The sequence below is a fragment of the Pongo pygmaeus genome, chromosome 10 (genome assembly GCF_028885625.2).
Source record: "Pongo pygmaeus isolate AG05252 chromosome 10, NHGRI_mPonPyg2-v2.0_pri, whole genome shotgun sequence".
In the NCBI taxonomy this organism is placed as follows: domain Eukaryota; kingdom Metazoa; phylum Chordata; class Mammalia; order Primates; family Hominidae; genus Pongo; species Pongo pygmaeus.
The window spans coordinates 21,735,844-21,760,486 of record NC_072383.2 but is presented as its reverse complement, the minus strand read 5'-3'; the positions used below and the strand labels follow the sequence as shown (position 1 = coordinate 21,760,486).

The 24,643-nt window shown below is 34.8% G+C and overlaps 1 protein-coding gene and 1 pseudogene across 1 annotated transcript in view; both read right to left on the bottom strand.

The window, feature by feature from the left end:
• Nucleotides 1-364: 364 nt before the first annotated feature.
• On the bottom strand, nucleotides 365-12,208 carry LOC129009442 (ubiquitin-protein ligase E3A-like; annotated as a pseudogene).
• Nucleotides 12,209-19,771: 7,563 nt separating this feature from the next.
• Nucleotides 19,772-24,643, bottom strand: part of SLCO1B1 (solute carrier organic anion transporter family member 1B1) — a 100,809-nt gene continuing 95,937 nt past the window's right edge. The window contains exon 15 of the mRNA XM_054442349.2: nucleotides 19,772-20,678. Coding sequence (XP_054298324.1) covers nucleotides 20,468-20,678 — 211 coding nt within the window. The 3' untranslated portion in view covers nucleotides 19,772-20,467. The remainder of the gene's footprint in view (nucleotides 20,679-24,643) is intronic.

The window sequence follows — 24,643 nt, the reverse complement described above, 5'->3', positions numbered from 1 at the left end:
TTAAATACTCAAAAGGCTCAACCTCAAGCAGTAATAAACTCAAGCAAAAGTGGTTTTACCCTTAAAATAAATATTCAGAAAAACCTCTCTGTACATACAAGTGAAAAAATTTGTAATGCTTTCACACAAAAAATATTATAATAATAATAAAGGATTTGTTCATATATGTAGCTGAAATGTGCTGTTCCAACCCTCATGTCCCCAATAAAGAAGCGAGGCACAGACACAGGTGACTACTGTGGTTCTCTATCTTACAGCCTTTTTGTACTGGGACACTATCTCCACCAAAAATTTATCCCCGTTGTTATATTTTTTAAAGGTTTTAAATTTTTTTCTTCCTTTTTTTGTTTCATTTTGTTTTGTTTTACAGCATGCCAAATCCTTTGGCATATGTGATGGCCCTCAACAATCTCTCTTTAAGTTTTTCCTTCCTTGAATATTCCGGAAGTAAAAGCACATTAAGGCAAGTATGAGATGTAGGTAACCTTTCTTGTCTGGGCCATTTTTGGGTATAATCATCTTTAATTTTCCTAGTCCTCCCACAGATGCTCTGTCTGTGCCCATTTTAAACTGCAAGAAGAGTCTTTTATGTTTGTCTGTAAATGAATTAACAATTTCCCAGAACTTCCTAATCAGATCAGAGTCCCTGGTATAGACACCGTCATATTCTGTAGTTTCTTCTAGTGCTTGGAAATGTAGATTCCGGTTTCCACATATAAACAATTCAATTTCTTCTGTTCTGAGTAAGTACTTTAAGGGAGATTCACTGGTCACCATATGAAAACCTCTCTGAAAAGCCTTGAACTGTTTTTCTACTGATTTATTGAGAATGTAGTCAGAATAAAGATTAACAAATTCCTTCCTGTTTTCATTTGTCATTGGAATTTTATCACCATTTTCCTTTGGTCATACGTCATTGGGTTACCAAAACTGTCTGTGATATCTGGAAAGTGCTCATCATGTCATCTTCCACATTCCCTTCATAATCCAATAAATCTTTAAAACTCTGATATAGAACTGGGTGAGAGTCTCCCAAGTCATGAAAAGTTCCTTCTTTCCCCATTAGCTTCTTGTAGACAACCATGGGAAAATGTACATCCAGTATACAGTTATTGTAAATAGCCAGACCCAGTACTATGCCAATCGAGTAAACTGACCCTCAGTTTCAAGAGAAGATGGATTAAACCAAAACAATTCTGTAGATTCATCATATGTGAACATACCAGTATCTGGATTGAAGATTTCCTCCACAATCAGCTGAAAAAATTCTTTGGAAACACCTCCCTCATCAACTCCTTGTTCTCATTCAAATTCCACATACAACTGCTTCTTCCAGTCTGCAGGATTTTCCATCACGATCAGCTCTAGCCAGACAAGTGCATCATCTATGATATGGTCACGTCTAACTTTGAGTCTCAAATATGGATTCAACTGCTGTCCTTGAACTAAGCTGTAGAGAATAGTGAGTCTTCGTTCACTGTACATGCGAATTCTATTTTCATAATATAATCCCGAATTCTTTGTGACAGCATTCAATATAAAGGGACATGTCATAAAAGAACTTGTTCTCTGTTTCTACTTTGAAAAAAGTATAATTTTTATCCATTTATAGAACCTCATTCAGTGGTTAATTAATAAACTCTTCAAAAGGGATAAGTGGTTTTTGACAATCCAGGGTTTTAACACCAAGTTCAGTTTCCAGGGGGCCCACTCGAGGACCTTTCTTGTTTCTTCTTTCTTCTCCCAAAAGCTCCTGAAGTGTCAGCTCACTAGACTCAGGGATGGGCTCCTCATCATCTTCTTCATTGTGATTTGTGTCCACTTCCCCTCCCACTGCATTTGCAAAGATTGGAAAATGTACAAATTTGTAGAAATTAAACAACATACTCTTAAACAACAAATAGAAAAGCTAAAAATTTTTAACAAAAATTAGAAAATACTTAGAGAAAAATGAAAACAAAAACAGAATATATAAAAATGTTTGAAATGCTGTGAAAGCAGTGCTAAGAGGAAAATTTATAGCTATAAATTCTCACATGAAAACATTTTAAATTAACAATCTAACTTTTCAACTTAAGAAATAAGAAAAGGAAAGAAACTAAACCCATAGTTAGAAGAAAAAAGAAAATAATAAAAATTAGAGCAGCAATAAATGAAATACATAATGGAAACACAATAGAGAAAATCAATGAAAGCAAAAGTTGATTCTTTGAGAATATCAACAAAAGTAATGCTTTAGCTAGATGGACAAAGAAAAACAGGGAGCAGACTCAAAGATTGCTAAAATCAGAAATGAAGGTGGAGACATTACTATTAATACTAATTCTACAGAAATAAAAAAGATTATAAGTACTATGAACAGTTGCACAGCAACAAATTGGATATTCTAGATGAAATGAATAAATTCCTAGAAAAACAAAACTTATCAAGACCAACTTATGAAGAAATAGAAAATGTGATTCAACCTATAAATAGTGAGGAGATTAAGTCAGTAATCAAAAATTTTTTAATGAAGAAAAACCCTGGACCTGATGGCATCACTGGTGTATTTTACCAAACATTTAAAGAACTAACATTAATCCTTCCAAAACTTTTCAAAAAAGTTTGAAGGAGAGAATACTTTCTAACTCATTCTATGAGACCAGTCTCACCCTGCTACCAAATCCAGACAAAAACACTACAAGCAAAGAAAACTAAAGACCAATGGCCTTTATGAACATTGAGGCAAAAATCTTCAACTAAATACTAGCAAACAAAATTTATCAGCATTTAATATTAAAATGATTAGAAACCATAACAAAGTGGAATTTATTTCTGGAATGCAAAGATAGTTCAACATATGAAAACTGATGGAAAAAAAACCACACCACATTAACAGAATGAAGGAAAAAAAACACATGAACATCTTAATTAATGCAGAAGAAAATATTTGACAACATTCAACATACTTTCACAATAAAGACATTCAACACACTAGAGAAAATGGAAACTACCTCAACATAATAAAAGCCATATATGAAAAGCCCATAGCAAACATCATGCTCAGTGGTGAAATACTGAAATCCTTTTCTCCAAGGTCGGCTACATGGAAAGGATGCCCACTTTTACTACATTTATTCAACATAGTGCTGAAAGTTTTAGCCAGAGCAATTAAACAAGAAAAAGAAATAAAGGCATCTAAGTTGGAAAGTAAGAAGTAAAATTATCTCTGTTCACAGATGATATTCTCTTTTATGTAGAAAACCATAAGAATTCTGGATGCAAAAATCTTCAACAAAATACTTGCAAATGGAATCCAGCAGCACATCAAAAAGTGTATCCACCACAATCAATTTGGCTTCATCCATGGGATGCAAGATTGGTTCAACATATGCAAATCAACAAAGGTGATTCATCATATAAACAGAACTAAAGACAAAACCACGTGATTATCTCAATAGAAGCAGAAAAGGCCTTTGATAAAATTCAACATCTCTTCATGTTAAGAACTCTCAATAAACTAGGTGTTGAAGGAACATACCTCAAAATAAGAGCCATCTATGACAAACATACAGCCAATATCATATTGAATGGGGAAAAGCTGGAAGCATTCTCTTTGAAAGCCAGCACAAGACAAGGATGCCCTCTCTCACCACTCCTATTGAACATAGTATTAGAATTAGAAGTATTGATTGCCAGGGCAATCAAGCAAGAGAAAGAAATAAAGGGTATTCAAATAGGAAGAAAGGAAGTCAAATAATCTTTGCTTGCAGATGACATGGTTCTTTATTTAGAAAACCCCATTGTCTCAGCCAAAAAGCTTCTTAAACTAATAAGCAACTTCAGCAAAGGCTCAGGATACAAAATCAATGTGCAAAAATCACTAGCATTCCTATACACCAACGACAGGCAAGCTGAGAGTCAAATCACGAATGAACTCCCATTCACAATTGCCACAAAAAACAATAAAATACGTAAGAATACAGCTAACAAGGGAAGTGAAGGACATCTTCAAGGAGAACTATAAACCACTGCTCAAAGAAATCAGAGAGGACACAAACAAATGAAAAGCTATTCCACGCTCATAGATAGAAAGAATCAATATTGTTAAAATGGCCATACTGCCCAAAGCAATTTATAGATTCAATGCTATTCCCATTAAACTGCCATTGACTCTCTTTACAGAATTAGAAAAAAAAATTGGAAAATTCATATGGAACCAAAAAGAGCCCAAATAGCCAAGGGAATCCTAAGCAGAAAGAACAAAGCTAGAGGCATCACATTTCCCAACTTCAAATTATATTACAAGGCTATAGTAACCAAAATAGAATAATACTGGTACAAAAATAGGCACATAGAACAACAGAACAGAATAAAGAACCAAGAAATAAGACTGCACACCTACACCCATCTGATCTTTGACAAACCTGACAAAAATAAGCAATGGGGAAAGGCTTTCCTATTTAATAAATGGTGCTGGGAGAACTGGCTAGCCATATGCAGAAAATTGAAACTGGACCTTTTCTTACACCTTATACAAAAATTAAGTCAAGACAGATTAATTATTTAAATATAAAACCCAAAACTATAAAAACCCTCAAAGAAAACCTGGGCAATACCATTCAAGACATAGGCACAGGGAAAGATTTCATAACGAAGATGCCAAAAGTGATCGCAGCAAAAGCAAAAATTGACAAATGGGATCTAATTAAACTAAAGAGCTTCTGCACAGCAAAAGAAACTATCAAAAGAGTAAGCATACAACCTGCAGAATGGGAGAAAATATTTGCAATCTATCCATCTGACAATGTTCTAATATCCGCATCTATAAGGAAGTTAAATTTACAAGAAAAAAGAAACCATTAAAAAGTGAGCAAAAGACATGAGCAGACACACCTTAAAAGCATATATACATGCAGCCAACAAAGGATACAAAAAAAGCCCAACATCACTGATCATTAGAGAAATGCAAATGAAAACCACAATGAGATACCATCTCACATCCATCAGAATAACTATTATCAAAAAGTCAAAAACTAACAAATGCTGCTGAGGTTGTGCAGAACAAGGGGGACTTTTACACTGTTGGCGAACGTGTAAATTAGTTCAACTGTGGTGATTTCTCAGAAACTTAGAGGCAGAAATGCCACTTGACCCAGCAATCCCATTATTGGGAAAATACCCAAAGAAATAGAAGTCATTCTATTGTAAAACACATAGATGTGTATGTTTACTGCAGCACTATTCATAATGGCAAAGACATGGGATCAACCTAAATGCCCATCAGTGATAGACTGGATAAAGTAAATGTGGTACATATACACTATGGAATACTATGCAGCCATGAAAAGGAGTGATATCATATCCTTTGCAGGGACATGGATGGAGTTGCAACCCATTATCCTCAGCAAACTAATGCAGGAACAGAAAACCAATACCACGTGTCCTCACTTATAAGTGGGAGCTGAATGATGAGAGCACATGGACACATGGGGAGAAACAACACACACGGGCCTGTCGGAGGGTTGTGGGTGGGAGGAGTGAGAGCATCAGGAAGAATAATGAACATATCAAAATATGTCACGTACTGCATAAATATATATGCCTACTATGTATCCATAAAAGTTAAAAATTTAAAACACTAATAAAAGAAATAAAACATTAGTAAATGGGAAAACATTTTGTGTTCCTGGATTGAAAGACTTAATATTGTTAAAAAAAAATCCATGCCGTCCAAAGCCGTGTGTAGATTTAACACAATTTGTATGAAAATTTCAATGACATTTTATATAAAGATAGGAAAACCCCATTTAAAATTTATATAAAATCCTAATACACCCTGAATGGCTAAAAAAAAAAAAAAAAAAAAAAAAACTTGAAGAATAACACAATTGGATGCTTCACATCTCTTGATTTCAAAACATACTGCAAAGCAACTAATTAAGATGGTGTTGTACTGGCATGAATATATATTTATGTAAACCAATGAAACAGAGAGCTCAGATATAATCTTTTGAATATACAGACAAACGATTTTCAACAAGGGTGCCAAGATTACACAATAGGGAAAGGAGAGTCTCTTCAACAAATGGTGTTAGGAAAATGGAATACCCACATGCAAAGCAATGAAGTTGGGCTCTTACCTTATACTATATGCAAAAATTAACTCAAAATGGATTAAATTCCTAAATGTAAGACCTTAAACTTCAGAATAAAATGAAGGAGAAAGTTTTAGGGCATTGAATTTGGCAATAACTTTTAAAATATGATACCAAAAACACAGGCAGTGAAATAAAAAGTACACAAATGGGACTACATAAAACTTAAAAATCCCAAAACAACAAAATGTAAAAAATAGAATTATTATATGCACCATTAATCCTTCTTCTGAGTGTATATTCAAAATAATTCAAAATGAGATCTTGAAGAGATATTTATTTGCACATTCATGTTCATTGCAGCATTATTTACAATAGGCAAGATGTAGAAGAAAACCAAATGGCTAGTGATGAATGAATAAAGAAAACATTATATATATATGTATGTATATATATATTTTAATATACATGGTGTGTGTGTATATATATATATATAGACAACGTACACACACACACACACACACACACACACGATAAAATATTATTCAGCCTTAAAAAAAACTTCCTGTTTGAGGGTCTTCACAAGCCAAACCCAGCCCTTATTTTTAGTCAATTTCTCAATTCACCTATAAGTACCTGCAGACTTACGGAAACAATGTTCCAAGAAAAAAGCTCTCTGCCCTCCTGTATGATTTTTCTCAAGCTGCAATGTCCTCCCTCCTCTCTAGGTCATAAGAGATGGTTTATTCCAAATAATATCATTTTGATATTTTCTCATATACCCCCACTTTAAATAATTTCTCCCACCCTGCTGTACCACTGGAGAATATATGTGTATAGTGATAACTGATAGCTCTTCTCTATATTTCCCCTAGTCTTCTAGATAACTATTCCACACCTCTCTTCTAGATCTTAGGATAAAATACTAAGGGCTCAGAACACAAGTGTGTAGAAAACACAGAACATAAAATATATATTTATCATGACCATCAAAACATTTCTCCCTGAAATTTGTAAACATTTTGTATATAAAAGAAATGTTGATACTACAGAATCTCAGTGGTTCTTAACCTGGATTTAGACATACTGACATTACAAAATCTCGCTAGTTCCTACCTGGATTTAGAACCTACAGCAACTGCAACAAGTCTATCGGTTTTCTGTTGTTAAAGTCTCTTTTTAAAGAGTTAGTATTTTTTTTTTATGAGTCCAATGATGATTACCCAATTAGGTCGTTGTACTAGGTAAACAAAAAACAGAATATTTAGCCAATTCCAGGAATTCACTCCAGGCTCCTATATTTTAAAAGTTATATTACTAATTTATCAGAATTAACATATCATTTTATGTTAATGTTAAAAATAAATTTTGTTTCTGGGAATGACTTGTATTATATTGTTTATTAAATTGTTATTGTTATTAAATTAAGTATAAAATTCTTTTTTCTTTAGAAATACAAATACAACAGATTATTCAAGGTATTTAAACTCTTCCAACTAGTAGAGAAGAATCAAATAGATGCAATAAAAAATGATAAAGGGGATATCACCACCGATTGCACAGAAATACAAACCACCATCAGAGAATATAAACACCTCTACACAAATAAACTAGAAAATCTAGAAGAAATATATAAATTCCTGGACACATACACTCTCTCAAGACTAAACCAGGAAGAAGTTGGATATCTGAACAGACCAATAACAGGTTCTGAAATTGAGGCAATAATTAATAGCCTACCAACCAAAAAAAGTCCAGACCAGACAGATTCACAGCCTAATTCTACCAGAGGTACAAAGAGGAGCTAGTACCATTCCTTCTGAAACTATTCTGATCAATAGAAAAAGAGAGATTCTTCCCTAACTTATTTTATGAGGCCAGCATTATCCTGATACCAAAGCCTGGCAGAGACACAACAAAAAAAGAGAATTTTAGGCCAATATCCCTGATGAACATCGATGCAAAAATCCTCAATAAAATACTGGCAAACCGAATCCCGAAGCACATCAAAAAGCTTATCCACCACGACCAAGTCAGCTTCATCCCTGGGATGCAAGTCTGGTTCAACATATGCAAATCAATAAATGAAATCCATCACATAAACAGTTGCAACAACAAAAACCACATGATTATCTCAATAGATGCAGAAAAGGCCTTTGACAAAATTCAACAGTCTTTCATGCTAAAAACTCTCAATAAACTGGGTAATGATGGAACATATCTCAAAATAATAAGAGCTATTTATGACAAACCCACAGGCAATATCCTACTGAATGGGCAAAAACTGGAAGCATTCCCTTTGAAAACTGGCACAAGACAGGGATGCCCCCTCTTACCACTCCTATTCAACGTAGTGTTGGAAGTTCTGGCCAGGGCAATCAGGCAAGAGAAAGAAATAAAGTGTATTAAATCAGGAAAACAGGAAGTCAAATTGTCTCTGTTTGCAGATGACATGATTGTATATTTAGAAAACCCCATTGTCTGAGCTCAGAATCTCCTTAAGCTGATAAGCAACTTTAGCAAAGTCTCAGGATACAAAATCAATATGCAAAAATCACAAGCATTCCTATACACCAATAACAGACAAACAGAGAGCCAAATCATGAGTGAACTCGCATTCACAATTGCTACAAAGAGAATAAAATACCTAGGAATCCAACTTACAAGGGATGCGAAGGACCTCTTCAAGGAGAACTACAAACCACTGCTCAACGAAATAAAAGAGGACACAAACAAATGGAAGAACATTTCCATGCTCATGGATAGGAAGGGCCTCGAACTCCTGACTTCGGGTGATTCATCCACCTTGGCCCCTCAGAGTGCTGGGATTACAGGCATGAGTCGCCGCACCCAGGCTAGCATAGGTAATCTTACCAAAATTTTAGGGACATGACAGTGGAGAGCTGTCCTTCAGATGGTGTCACTGAAGTATTCATGACTATTTTGTTCTTTTTTTTGTGTTGTGATGAATACTTTTATTTTGTCACCTAAAAATCATAGTGATCGATATATCAATTTTTTTTGAGATGGAGTATCGCTCTGCTTATATCACAATTTTAGTAATTCCATTTACTTTTAACGGTTTCAATTTTCTGAGACTGAGAAATCTTAGAATGACAATGAATTGAGGCCAGTGAATATGAAGAAAACTGGTACTAAGAAAATGGGTGAGAAATTTGTAGGTATCGAAAAATCACAGCCATCCTTAAAAACTGAAAAATATATGCCAACAATTTATTACTTCAATTTAAATACTTCTCATAACCCATTTTATAAATAACTTTTTCAGTTTAATACACTATAGGCCTTCCACAATTTACACATATATTGTATTCAAGACAATTATTTGTGAATTGGAAGTTTGGTGCTCTGTGTATTTTTCCCGTAGAAGCATTTAGAATCCGTTCTGCCATATACTGAGCACATCAAAATAGGATGCTCATAATTAGAACGGCAAAATTCATTTTTTTCTATTTTATATTGCCAAAAATATTGCTCCTACTATTATTTCCACATATCAGAAAGAGTGCTAACTACCCAGATTCTCTATTCAGCTTCTGTGGTCCAGGTGCTAGGAGTGAGGTAACTCCATTGAATCTGGAGGTAGAGAACTGCCAGGATACACAGAAGCTGGATTAGATTAGATTAGAGACACAGAAAAGAGAATACAAGGAAGAGAACCAATGGAACACTGCAGCATCTCCATCTTCTCCCTCCTATTCCCTTTATATTTCGTTCGTTCTTTTTTTTTTTTAAACCTTTGAGGATTTGTGATCTTCTCATCAAATATACTTCTTGGACAACTTATCCATTGTAATTTGGCCATCATAGCGTTATACTTTTTTCCTTTACTTGCAAAGTTTCCAGAAATCGACCCCTCCCATTTTCTTTTCCTTCTGATATCAAAGGTGCCAGGATCAGTCCTCTGCACCAATCCCTAGATGAATGATGCCCTTTTTCTACTTCTCAGGAATAAGCACATAACATTTACAGTTCTTACAAAGGTGCAATCACAAAGATTAGACTAGATATTACTTAACAGTAACAGGCACCAGTATGCTAAAAATGGTAAATGGCAACAAGAAAGATACTAATATCCTAAATATTTTTCTCACCTGTAAATATTTATAAACAAGCCTTTAGCCTCTAGAATCTACATTCTTACTCTTTGCCAAGTGAAACATGATCTCCTCCACTACTGCACTATAATTTCATTTCACTTGGTAGGTGTTATCACAGGGATGGTAGCGACTTTCATTAACTCACATGCACACACCCATGCATCGTTATCATGTAAGATGTTTACCATTGTAATGTGACTCCTGCTTTACATGTGATATTGAGCAGCTCTGTATTTTGATACAACTCTCACAGGATGAATTCATCACTAAAGCACCCTGTGAAGCTAAATGTGCTATTTCACTTAATTACTGAAGGATATATTCTTAATACAACAGATGTAATTTAAATTGATACTCTGTTGTTCTCATTAGTGACAATAACCCATCATGACCTGCTGTTTCTTGAGATGATTTTCAGTTAGATCTAATAAAAACCTATTAACAGGCAGTATAGATAGGGAATGCTTGTCTTACTGTTTGCAAAAGATTGACAAAAAGCTCTAAGTCATTTCAGAGCTGACCCAGATCATTGAAATGTAAATTTTTAAAAAGTTTTAAAACACTGCCCTCTTTAGGACTATTTAAGATTAACATTTTGTTAGTCATAAGCTTACATGATGCCCACATCTCTGTGAACAGCAAGATCCCAAGATTTGGGATGGAGCAACTCAAGCTAAGGGCCCACATACACGCTAAAAGGATGGAGTGGAGCTACCATAAAGTTATGCCTTATGCAAATAAGATGCCCACCCCTCATTTGTTTTTTTTATAAAAGCCTTTGCATTCAACTGTAAAAATGGCAACACTCTTCCAGGCCCCCTCTCCACAGTGGAGGGCCTTCCTCTTTAGCTTATTAAGCTTTCACTCCAACGTCACCCTTGGTGTCTGCACTCCTTAACTTTCCTGGTCCTGAGACAACTCCTGGGTACTACCTTAGGCAACAAGAGACTGCTACATTGTGGTGCATTGGCGAGACTGTAACAATGTGATTTTCAATGTTGCAGGTGGGGACTGGTTGGAGGTGATTAGATCATGGAATTTGATCTGTCATAAATAGATTAGCACCATCACTTAGTAATCAGTGAATTCTCACACAGTTAGTTTACATCAGATCTGGTTGCTTAACAGAATGGGATTTCCACTCTTCTCTCCCTTTTGCACCTGATCTCACCGTGTGACATGCAGGCTTCTTCTGTCACCTTCCACCATGATTGTAAGCTTCCTGAGGCCTCACTAGAAGCAGATGCCACTATCATGCTTTCTGTAAAGTCTGCAGAACCATGACCCAATTAAACCGCTTTTCGTCATAAATTACTTAGTGTCAGATATTTATTCATAGAAAAGCAATTACACTAATACTTGAAGTATGTTATTTCAATGAATAATTTCAACTGTAATGGGAATGGGAAGATCCAAGTTCTATTCCATCAGTCTGTTTTGTGCTTGTGGCTCTCTCACTTCCACTCACAGAATCATTATTGTCAATTATTTTCAATAGGAATTTTGGACATTCTTTCCAAGGAGTTGAGTCTCATGTAAATATTCTCAGAACCAGGCAAAATTTGAGATTATTTCCTTCTTAGGATTACTTAGACACTTCTAATCAATAAGATTGTGTTGTTTTTAATTATTTTATTTTATTTGTGGTTACATAGTAGACATATATTAATGGGGTATTTGAAATATTTTGATACAGGCACGCAATGTAAAATAGGCACATCATGGAGGATGTTTTATTTATTCCCTCAAACATTTGTCCTTTGGTTTATAAACAATCCAATTACACTCTTTTGGTTGTTTTAAAATGTAAAATTAAGTTATTATTGACTATAATCATCCTGTTGTGCTATAAAATATTAGTTCTTATTTATTCTTTCTGTTTTTGTTTGTATTCATTAACCATCCCCACCCACCCACTACTCCCACTACCTTTCCCAGCATTTGGTAAACATTCATCTACTGTCTGTGTCTGATTGTTTTGATTTTTAGATACCACAAATAAATAAGAACGTGATATATCTCTTTATATGCTTGGCTTATTTCACATAACACAATAATCTCCAGTTCCATCCATGTTGTTGCATATTACTGAATCTCATTTGTTTATGGCTGAATAGTAATCCATTGTGTACATGTACCACATTTTCTTTATTCATTCATCTGTTGATGGATACTTAGTTTGCTTTCAAATCTTAGCTATTGTAAACAGTGCTACAACAAACATAAAAGTGCAGATATCTCTTAGATGTACTGATTTCCACTCTTTTGGGTATACACCTAGCAGTGAGATTGCTGGATCGTATGGTAGCTCAATTTTTAATTTTTTGAGGAACCTCTAAACTGTTCTCCATAGTGATGGTACTAATTTACTTTCTCACCAATAGTGTACAAGTGTTCCCTTTACTCCACATCGTCACCTGCATTTGCTATTGCCTGTCTTTTGGATTTAAGCCATTTTAACTGGGATGAGATAATATCTCATTGTAATTCTCATTTGCATTTCTCTGATGATCAATGATGTTGAACACCTTTTTATATGTCTCTTTTCCATTTTTATGTCTTCTTTGAGAAATGTCTATTCAGAAATTTTGCCCATTTTTGGATTGGATTATTACACTTTCTCTTATAGTTGTTTGAGCTCTTTATATATTCTGGTTATTAATCTTTTGTCAGTGGGTAGTTTGCAAATATTTTTCTGCCATTCTGTGGATTGTCTTTTTGCTTTGTTGATTATATCCTTTGCTGTGCAGAAGCTTTTTAACTTGATGTGATCTCATTTGTCCCCTATTACTTTGGTTGCCTGTGCTTGTGTGGTGTTTCTCAAGAATTTTTTGCCCAGACAAATGTTCTGGAAACTTTAAATCTATGAATCTACAAAACTGAAATTATGATCCTCAAACTATGAAACTACAAAAAGTTGCATGACATGTCATGAAATAAAAAGTTTCATAGTTTGATGTCATAGATTTAAGTCTTTAATTCATTTTGATTTGATTTTAGTTAGTTGATACTGTGAGAAATAGGGATCTAGTTTCATTCTTCTGCATATAGATATCTAGTTTTCCTAATTCCTGAAGAGACTGTCTTTTCTGCAGTGTATGTTCTTGGCGTCTTTGTCAAAATCAATTCACTGTAGGTGTGCAGGTTTGTTTTTGAATTCTGTTTTATGTTCCATTTCTGTATGTGCCTATTGTTATGCCAGTGCCCTGCTGTTTTGCCTTCTACGTTCTGTAATATAATTTGAAGTCAAGTAACATGATTTCTCCTGTTTGTTGTTTTTGCTTAGGATGGCTTTGGCTCTTCTGAGTCTTTTGTGGTTTCAGATAAATTATAGGATTGTTTTTTCTATTTCTGTGAAGAACATTGTTGAGATTTTGACAGATTGCATTGGATGTGTATATTGCTTTGAGCAGCATAAATATTTAACAATATTGATTATTTTAATCTGTTAACATGGAATATTTTTCTTTATTTGGTATCCACTTCAATTTCTTTCATCAGTATTTTATATTTTTCAGTATACAGATCTTTTACTTTTATGGTTAAGTTATTCCTAGTATTTATATATATGTGTGGCTATTTTAAGTGGTATTACTTTAAAAATTTTTTTCACATTGTTTACTGTTGACATATGGAAATGTTAGTGATTTTTTATATGTTGATTTGTTATCCTATAACTTTACTGAATTTGTTTATCAGTTTTAACAATTTTCTTGTGGAGTCTTTACGTTTTTTTAAATATAAGATTTTGTCATCCGCAAACAAGTAAAATTTGACTTTTTTTCTTTCCAATTTGGATGTTCTTTATATCTTTCTTTTGTTTAATTGCTCTAGCTAGGACTTCCATTATTATGTTGAACAACAGTGAGGGAAAGTGGGTGTTCTTGTTATTTTCCAGATCTCAGAAAAAGAGACTTTCAGGTTTTCCCCATTCAGTATGATACTAGCTGTGGGTCTGTTGTATATGCCTTTTATTATGTTGAAATATGTTCCTTCTATAACAAGCTTTTTTTCAGAGCTTTTAATCATAAAAGAAATGTTTAATATTACCAAATGCTTTTTAATTATCAAGTGAAATAATCATATGTTTTTTATCTTTTATTCTGTTGATATGTTGTAATACATTGATTGATTTGTGTATGTTTAAACATCCTTACATCCCAGGGATACATTCTACTTGGTTATAATAAATGGATATTTCAAATCTATTGTTGAATTTGGTGTTCTAGTATTTAATTGAGAATTTTTGCATTAATATTTATCAGAGATATTGGCCTGCAGTTTTTGTTTTTGATGTGTCTTTGTCTCATTTTTGACATCAGTAATACTAGCTTTGTACAGTGAGCTTGGAAGTATTTTCTTCTCCTCTATTATATGAAATAATTTGAAGAGGATTGCTATTAATTATTCTTTAAACATTTGGTAGAATTCAGCAGTTAAACCATTGGATCCTGCACTTTTCTTTACTGGGAGATTTTGTTATGGCTTTGATCTCGTTACTTGTTATTGCCCTATTCAGTTTTTGGATTTCTTCTTGGTTCAGTCTTGGTAGGTTGTATGTATCTAGGAATTTGTCCATTTCTTCTAAATTTTCCAATTTATTGGCATATAGTTGCTCATAATAGCAAATAATGATCCTTTGAATTCCTGCAGTATCAGTTTTAATCTTTTTTCATTTCTCATTATATTTATTTAGATATTCTTTTTTTCTCTTAGTCTGTCTGAATGTCTGTCAATTTTGTTTAACTTCTCAAAAAATCAACTTTTTGTTTTATTTATCTTTTATATAATTTTTTTTTAATTTTCAATTTTATTTATTTCTGCTCTGACCTTTATTATCTTTTTTCTTCTTCTAATTTTGGGTGTAGTTTACTCTTGTTTTTCTAGTTGTTTAAGACGCATTGTTAAATAGTTTCTTTGAAGTTTTTTCTGCTGTGGTGTAGGCACTTATAACTATAAACTTCCCTGTTAGTACTGCTTTTCCTGTATCCCATAGATTTTGGTATGTTATGTTTCCATTACCATTTGTTTAAGAGTTTTTTTCAAGGTTATTTTTAATTCCTTCATTGCCCACTGGTCATACAGGAGCATATTGTTTAATTTCCATGTAATTTGTATTGTTTCCAAAATTTCTATTGTTGTTGATTTCTAGTTATTTTATTTTGTCCAGAGAAGACGCTTGACATTATTTCATGTTATTTCAATGTTTTAAGACTTGTTTTATGACTTAACATATGGTCTACCCTTGAGAATAATTCATGTGTTGAGAAAAAGAATGTATTCTGCAGCTCTGGGATAAAATTTTCTGTGAATATCTATTAGATTCATTTGGACTATAGTAGAGATTAAGTCTGATGTTGATTTTTTGTCTGGAAGATTTGTCCATAATGAAAGTGAGGTGTTGAAGTCTCCAACTATTATTGTATTAGGGCCTATATCTCTCTTTAGCTCTAATAATAGTTCCTTTATATATTGGAGTGCTCCAGTGTTGGGTGCGTATGTTTTCAAAATTCTTATATCTTCTTGCTGAGTTGGCCACTTTGTCATTATGTAATGACCTTGTTTTTGTCTCCTTACAGTGTTTGTCTTACAATCTATTTTGTCTGATATAATTATAGTGACTCCTGCTCTTTTTTAGTTTCCCTTTGCATGGAATATGTTTTCCCATCCCTTTATTTCTAGTCTGTGTGTGTCTTTATAAGCGAAGTGTGTTTCTTAAAGACAATAGATCATCCTATACAGCCTGTGAAACCATGAACCAATTAAACCTCTTTTCTTTATAAATTACCCCATCTTTGGTTCTTTTTTATAGCAGTGAGATAACTGAATAAAAAAAAAGAATTTAACCCATTTACATTTAGTGCTATTATTGATTAGTAGAGACATACTCCCACCATTTTGCTATTTGTTTTCTGGTTGTTCTGTGGTCTTTTCATCCTTCTTTTTTTCTTCCGGTCTTCTCAAGTGAAGGTGATTTTCTCTGGTGATATAACTTATTTTTTGCTTTTTATTTTTTGTGTATCTATTGTATGTTTTTTGGTTTGAGGTTACCATGAGGCTTGCAAATACTATCTTATAACTCATTATTTTTAACCTAGTAACAATGTAACACTACTTACATGAACAAACAAGCAAAAATCAAAGTAATGAAAAATCTACGCCTTAACTTTATCTCCATGCTTTTTCACTTTTTGTTGTTTCTATTTATAGCTTACTGTACCATGTCTTGAAAAGTTGTTGAAGTTATTATTTTTGATTGGTTCATCATTTAGTGTTTCTACTTAGAATAATAGTTCACATCCCACAGTTAAGATGTTATGACATTGTGTTATGCTGCATACTTACTATTACCAGTGAGTTTTGTACCTTTAGGTGGTTATTTATTGTTCAATAATGTTCTTTTCTTTCCATTTGAAGCACTTCCTTTAGCATGTCTTGTAGGATTGGTCTGGTATTGATGAAATTCCTTAGCTTTTGTTTGTCTTTCTAAGTCTCCATTTCTTCTTCATGTTTGAAAGATATTTTTCTTGGATATACTATTCTAGGGTAAAAGTGTTTATTGTTTTTTGTTTTTTTTTCCCTTCAGCACTTTAAATACGTCATGCCACTTGTGCCTGTAAGGTTTCCAGTAAAAATTCTGCTGCCAGAATTTTGGAGCACCACTCTGTCTTAATTGTTTCTATTATCTTGCTGCTTTTGGATCATTTTTTTAATTTTCACCTTTGAGAGTTTGATTATTAAATGCTTTGAGGTAGTTTTCTTTGGATTAAATCTGCTTGGTGTTCTATAACCTTCTTGTACTTGGATATATCTTTCTCTAAGTTTGAGAAGTACTCTGGTATTATCACTTTGAATATACTTTCTACCCCATCTCTTTCTCTACCTCCTCTTTAGGGCCCATAACAGATATGCTCTTTTGGGTCTATTTTCCACTTTCTGTCGGCTTGTTTTATTGTTTTATATTCTTTTTTTCATCTCCTCTGACTGTGCATTTTCAAAAAACCTGTCTTCAAGTTCACTAATTCTTTGTTTTGCTTGATAAATTCTGCTATTAAAGGATTCTTATTCGTTCTTCAGTACACCAATTGTATTTCTCAGCTACAGAATTTCTGCTTCATTCTTTTCAATTATTTCAATGTCCTTGTTAAATTTATCTGATAAAATTCTGAATTCCTCCTTTGTGTTATCTTGAATTTCTATGAGTTTCCTCAAAATAGCTATTTTGAATTCTCGGTTTGAAAGGTCACATATCTCTGTTTCTCCAGGAATGGTTCCTGGTGCCTTATTTAGTTCATTTGGTGAGGTCATGTTTTCCTGAATGGTGTTGATGTTAGTAGATATTTGTCTGTCTGGGCATTGAAGAGCAAAATATTTATTGTAGTCTTGGCCGTTTGGGCATATTTGCAGTCATCCTTCTTGGGAAGGGTTTCCAGGTATTTGAAAGAACTTGATTATTGTGATGTAAGCTGTGTCTCCTTTAGGGAGCACCCCAAGCCTAGTAATGCTAAGGTTTTTGCAGACTGGTAGAGGTACCGCCTTGATGGTCTTGTACAACATCCAGGAGAATTCTCTGGATTTCCAGGCAGATATTCTTGTTCTCTTTCTTAATTTCTCCCAAACATAGTCTGTCTCTCTGTTCTGAGCCAACTAAATCTAGGTTTGAAGTGGCATAAGCACCTCTGTGGCCTCCAGAACTATGACTACATTGGGTTACACCTGCAGCCAGCACATTTCTGAGTCTTGCCTAAGGTCTGCTATAATTACTCCCTGACTACTGCCTATGTTTGCTCAAGGTCATGGGGCTCTATAATCAGCAGGCAGCAAAGCCAGCAAGGCCTGTGTTCTTCCTTTCAGGGTGGTGAGGTCCCCCAGGCCCCATGTGGGTCCAGAGGTGCCATCCAGGAGTCAGAGACTAGAGCCAAAACTCATAAAGGCTACCTGGTGTTCTATCATATTGTGGCTGAGGTGACACTCAAACCACAAGACAGTCTTTCCCACTCTTCCCTCGCATTTCCAAATGTAGGGGAGACTCAACCCATAGCCACAACCACTTCAAGCCCACAGGGAGTACTGCCAGACTACTGCCAATGTTTCTTTAATGCCTAAGGGCACTTTAATCAGCTTCTATTGAATTCTGCCTGACCTGGGATTCAACCTTCAGGACAGTGGGCTCCCCTCTTGCCGAGGGCAGGTTCAGAAATGCTATCCAAGAGTCAAGTCGTGGAATCAGGGACCTCAAGAGTCTGCTTAGTGTGTTAACCCCTGTGATCTCTCTGGTATCTGAAGCCAGCAAGACTTGGAGGCTCATCCAAGGCTCTCAGTGTAGTACCTGGGCATGAGTATTATTGTTTGTTGTTGATTAATAAGAGACATACCGGTCTGATGATTGACTTTTAATTTTACCAAAGCCATTTATGCATAAAGTTGTAAAAATAAGATTATATCAAAAATCTCATATTGAAAATGAGTTTTTCTCTGCTTGTTATTACTGTTTTCCAGAGGGAAGCATTTACAACTCTTTTTAGCTATTTCTTCTATTTACCTCCGTATTTCTAATATTTTAAGTAGAGGTTGATCCTGTGATCCTGCTGGTTTTTATTCCTGGCATACTTCATTTTAGTGAACTTCACTTTATTGCACTTCCCATATTTTGGTGTTTTTTTTGTTTGTTTGTTTGTTTTTTCAAATTGAAAGTTTGTGGCAATCCTGCATCAAACAAGTCTATTGACATCATTTCTTCAAAAATATTTGCTCACTTTATGTCTCTGTGTCACATTTTGCTAATTCTCCCAATATTTCAGACTTATTCATTGTTATTGCATCTGTGATAGTGACCTGTGGTTAGTGATCTTTGATGTTACTACTGCAATTGATTTGACTTGCCACTATCCATGCCCATGTAATATGTGAAATTTAATCAGTAAAGTCGTGTGTGTTCTGAATGCTCCACCAACCAGCTATTGCTACATCTTTTTCCATCCCATTGGGCCTTCCTATGTCCTGAGACAGAACAACATAGAAAGTAAGCCAGTTAATAACCTTACAGTGACCTCTAGGTGTTTGAGTGAAATAAAGAGTCACACATCTCTCATTTTAAATCAAATTTTAGAAATGATTAAGTTTAGTGAGGAAGGCATATCAAGAGCCAAGGTAAGTCAAAACTAAGCATCTTGCATTCAGCAGTTAGCCAAGTTGTGAATGCAAAAAGAAAGTACTTGAAGATAATTAAGAGTCCTACTTCAGTGAACACACAAATAATAACAAAGTGAAACAGACTTATTGCCAATATGGAGAAAACTTCAGTAGTCTGGATAGAAGATCAAAGCAGCCACAATGTTCCCTTAGGCCAAATCTAATCTAGATCAAGGCCCTAACTCTCTGTCGTTCTATGATGACTTAGAGAGGTGGGAAAGCTGCAAAAGAAAAAAAGCTGTACAATTTGCTTCATGGGGTTTAAAAAAAGAAGCTGGTTTCATTGCCTAAGTACAAAGTGAAGAAGCAAGTGCTGATGTAGAAGGCGCAGCAAATGATCCAGGAAATCTAGCCAAGATAAGTATGAGAGTGGCTACATTAGTCAAAGTCAGTTTTTCCTAATACATTACCATGGGTCCACTGGAAACTTAACACACAATGTAATATGTTGTTTGACAATCACAGCTTACAAATATTGGAATGTCTTTATTTCTTCCACAATATTTAAATATATTCTAAATTTACTTAAACAAGATAATTGTTAATTATACATTGATAAAGTCTGTGAAATATATAATTTTATGTGAGTAACAGATATTACTGTAGCATACATCCAAGCTAGACTTCAGGCCTTAGTATTATAGTTCAAACTCTGTGTTTGTTTGTTTAATAAAATAGACACTAGACATTTCTCTTTACTTGGGATATGAATCTATCTCCTCCTTTTTAACCTCTACCTGTATGATACTCATTTGTTTTATTAAGAATTACAATTACCTGAACAAGTATTTTTTCTTTTATTACACAGTAACCACGTCTCTCACTTAAAATTTGTATAGATCATATAGTCTAACCTTAACCACAAATACGTAGCTATAATTTAACAATGAGTGCTCTCATTTTTTCTACATATAGTTTGTTTTATTATAAGTTCATAGGCTTATTTATACTTCCACCATAAAAGATGTGGAAATTCTTAGTGAAAGGACCAGGAACTCCTCAAAAATAACATCTTACTGAATCAATGCAATGCTGTTTGGAAACACAGAAGCAGAAGTGGCTTTTTTTTTTCTCCCCTTAATAATGTGTTTCACTATCGGCCCCAGCAGAAGCGACAAAATGTTTATTGTTATTTAAGGATTCTGAGTTTGCTTCATCCATGACACTTCCATTTTCTGATGCATTGATATCTTTCTCTTGATATTTTTTCTTCATGGCATAAATTAATATAATATATAAAACAAGTGATGAGACTCTTAACATTGAAGACAAGCCCAGGTAGACCCTTCTGTAGAAATAGAGAAAATAAAACAATAAATCATTTTAAATTGTGTGTAATAACTTACAACATTTTCTCCAGTATCCAGATCCTAAAGAAAAAAAATTGTAAATAAAATATTAAGACAATAATTCTAATAATTCTTTTTATTGGGGCATAATGATAGATATTTTATTATTGTAATAGGGTTATGAAGCCATAGAAACTATGCTCTAGTTGCCTCTGGCCTTCTTCATAGAACGAGAAAAATATACAACTCAAGCCCTGTTAAGCCGTCCTGCGCCACCTATAGCTGGGAGGAGAAACTGAGAAGTATGTTTGAAATTTGTAATCCAGAGGTTACTGGATTATAACTAAAATAATAAAACCTAAATATAGGCCTGTAGAATTCTGCCCCTTCTCCAGCACCTTACACCATATTATTAAAGGTTTATCAAAGCAGTTCCTTTTACCCAATGCATTATGCTTAACTGTAACGAAAAAAATTGCCAGTCATACCAAAAGTGAAAAAAAAAATACATTGAAAAGAATAAGTAAGCTTTAAACCAGACCTAGATATATCAGGGACATGGAAATTTTCAAAATGGAATTTAAAACAACTATGATTAATATGTTAAGTGTTCTAATCAATAAGGTAGACAGCATTCAATAACAGATGGACAATGTAAGTATAAAAATAAACATTTTAAGAACCCAAGAAAATGCTAAAAATAAAAAATTCTGTAGCAGAAATAAAGAATGCATTTGATGGGCTTATTAGTAGATAGAACACAACTGATGAAGACTCTCTAATTTGAGGATATATCAATGAAAACCTCCAAAACTGAAAAGCAAAGAGAAACAAGACTAAAAAGTAAATCAATTGAAATCATATAAAAATTTTGAGACAATTATATAAGTGTGTGTAATGGAAAGGTTACAAGGAAAACAAAGAGAAAAGGAGCAAAAGAAACATTTTTAAAAAATAATTACTGGCCAGGTGCAGTGGCTCACGCCTGTAATCCCAGCACTTTGGGAGGCTGAGGCAGGCAGATCACGAGGTCAGGAGTTAGAGATCAGCCTGACCAACATGATGAAACCCCGTCTATACTAAAAATACAAAAACTAGCCGGGCGTGGTGGCGGGTGCCTGTTATCCCAGCTACTCAGGAGGCTGAGGCAGGAGAATCACTTGAACTCGGAGGCGGGGGTTGCAGTGAGCCAAGATCATGCCATTGCACTCCAGCCTGGGCAACAGAGTGAGACTCCATCTCAAAAAAAAAAAAAAAAAAAAATTACCAAGAATTTCTCTTAAATTAATGTCAGACACTATATCACAGATTCAGGAAACTTGGAAAATGCTAAGGATTTGTCCTTTGAGTTACAAACAATTCAACTACATTTCCTAAATTACTTTTAAATATACAAATAAGTTATTATTGACCAGAAAAACTACATGTAGGTGTGTTATTTTCAAATTACAGAAAGTCAAAGATAAAGAAAACTTTATCCTGAAACTAACCAGAAGGAAAAACAAATTTTATCTATAGGAGAGAAAATATATCAGACTTCTCTTCAGAAATCATGCAAGCAAGAAGAGAGTGGAGTGAAATATTTAAAGTCTTAAGAGAAAAAAATCACCAACTTAAAATTCTGTACTCTGTGAAATTCTTTTAAAAGTAAAGTAGAAATAAACACATTCTCAGACAAACAACAATTGAAGAAATGTTTTTCCAGTACATCTTCCTTGTAAGAAATGTTAAGACAAGCTTTTTAGACAGACTCATATAGGTCAGAAACTTGATATACATAAAGAAAGGTAACATAAAAATTTATAATTATATAGTCATATAAAATCAGAGTCATATAGACTATTTAGTTAAGAACACAACAGAAGAAAAAAGAATAGAAGACAAAAATAGGATCAAAGAACAAGTATAACAAATAGAAAATAGTAAAATTATGATCAACATTAGTCTAACAACATCAGTAGTCACTTTTAATGTCAATGATCTAAATCCACCAATTAAAAGACTGAGTTTGTTAAAGGATTAAAAAGAAGAAACAAACTATATGTAGTCTCTAAGAGATCTACTTTAAAGATGTATAGATTAAAAGTAATTAGATGGAAGAAGATATATCATGCTACCACTGATTAAAAAAAAAGTCAAGTTATTTTCAAGATGACTGACCAGGGACATCAAATTACAGTTCTCCTCAGAAAGAAGATCAAAGTTACTGGTGAATAAGGAAGTTCCAAATGAAAAAGAGCCAGGAACTGTTATAGTGCTCATAAGAAGAAGCTGTGGTGTAGTAAAGAAAAGCAGTAAAAGCCTGGTAATAATCAACCCCCAGAGAACCCTGTGAAAATGTAGCTAAAATTGCTTCTCTGCTCCCCTCACATCTCTGATAATCTGCTGACCACCAAATTGTTGGGAATTTCCTCTGCCCCGTTGACACAGGGTAACGCTATTGGTGGCAATTTGGGAACTCCCCAGGGATAGACAACTAGGTGGCCAGCCTGCACAGGTACGGCTGCACCACCTTCCTATCTAAAGGAAGGATGTGCCACACTGTTTGTGCATCTATGGTATGCCACTGCCCTGCCACACTGTTTGTGCATCTATGGTATGCCACTGCCCTGCCTGAGGATGCTCCATCTTTGAGTCGCCACACCACCAAATTCCTGGCAAACATATTCAGCAAACTTCTCTGACTTTGGTAGGCACAGGGATTAGTGGACTTCGGGGAAACAGCAGGACCTCTGGAGATCTAACCCTCAATTTTTACTTCCCCTAAGAGAGTGGGGACTGTAGCCCACTATAGCTTCCCTTGGGACAAAAAGAACATGGGCACAGCACCAATTACTAAAGGAGGCAGTACCAACACTCAGGAATGAATCTGGATAGAGGGTAATTTCCCACCCTCTCCACCGTATACTGTTGTGGATGCAGCAGTGGTTCTTCCTGCTGAGGACTGGCATGTGTGCACTCAGATAAAGCGTCTTTTATGTTTTTTGCAGGAGTTGCAGCCCAGATAAAAGTGAGCCTGTGCTACTTGGGCTTACCTCCCTACACATAACAGTAGTATCCTGGCAATGGAGGACAAACAGATCGTGGAGTTGCCTGCTCTGGACTTGGGAAAGAGGCTCCACCCTGAATCCATTTTTATGATAGTCACTGGAGGAGCATGCCTGAAGCCTGCAGCTTCACTGCGGCCAGGAAACAGAGGACAAGGACTTTGTGGACTGAAGGTCATGAGCCCTGTAACAGGGGCATGAGAGTGAGGCAGATTATGTTTCTGCCAGCTGAGAATGAGAAACTGGTGAACCTCCCCAGCCCATTTCCACCGAATTTTACATACCCATACATGATTTCTTTATGCCACACCCCATCAGGGCCAGGGCAAGTGCTTCAGCTCAACTTCAGTCTAACTAAGGACAAATTGGCTTTTACTCTTAAGCACCATCTACTGGATTGCAGCCTGAACTGGCCACCAAATTAAAAATGTGCCACCAGAAGAACTTAGAGCTAGCCCCCAAGATAAGATTCCTAGGACCTCCATACCCTCAGCCCCATAAGAATTGGTGTGTCAGATCATATATCCAATACATCGTAACAAGAAGTAACATCTAAGAAAACCACTGCACAGAATCTATCCACAACCAAGGGACCCCTACTAAGCCTTGGCCTTATGAAACCCAGAAACGAGGCCAAACCATCATACGCAACATGCACCACAGTCATATCCTCAAGGGAAGAAATAATAAAAAATTTAAAATGTCCTATTCAAACAACAGAAAATTCAAAATAACAAGTGTCAGCTTCTTCAAATGAGAAGAAATCAGCACAAGACCTCGGCAGAACAAATAGCCAGAATATCTTGACAACTCCAGAGGGTCACACTAGCTCCCTAGCAATGGATATTAATCATATTGAAAAGTTTGAAGTGACAGATAAAGAATTCAAAATATAAATTTCAAGAAAACTTAATAAG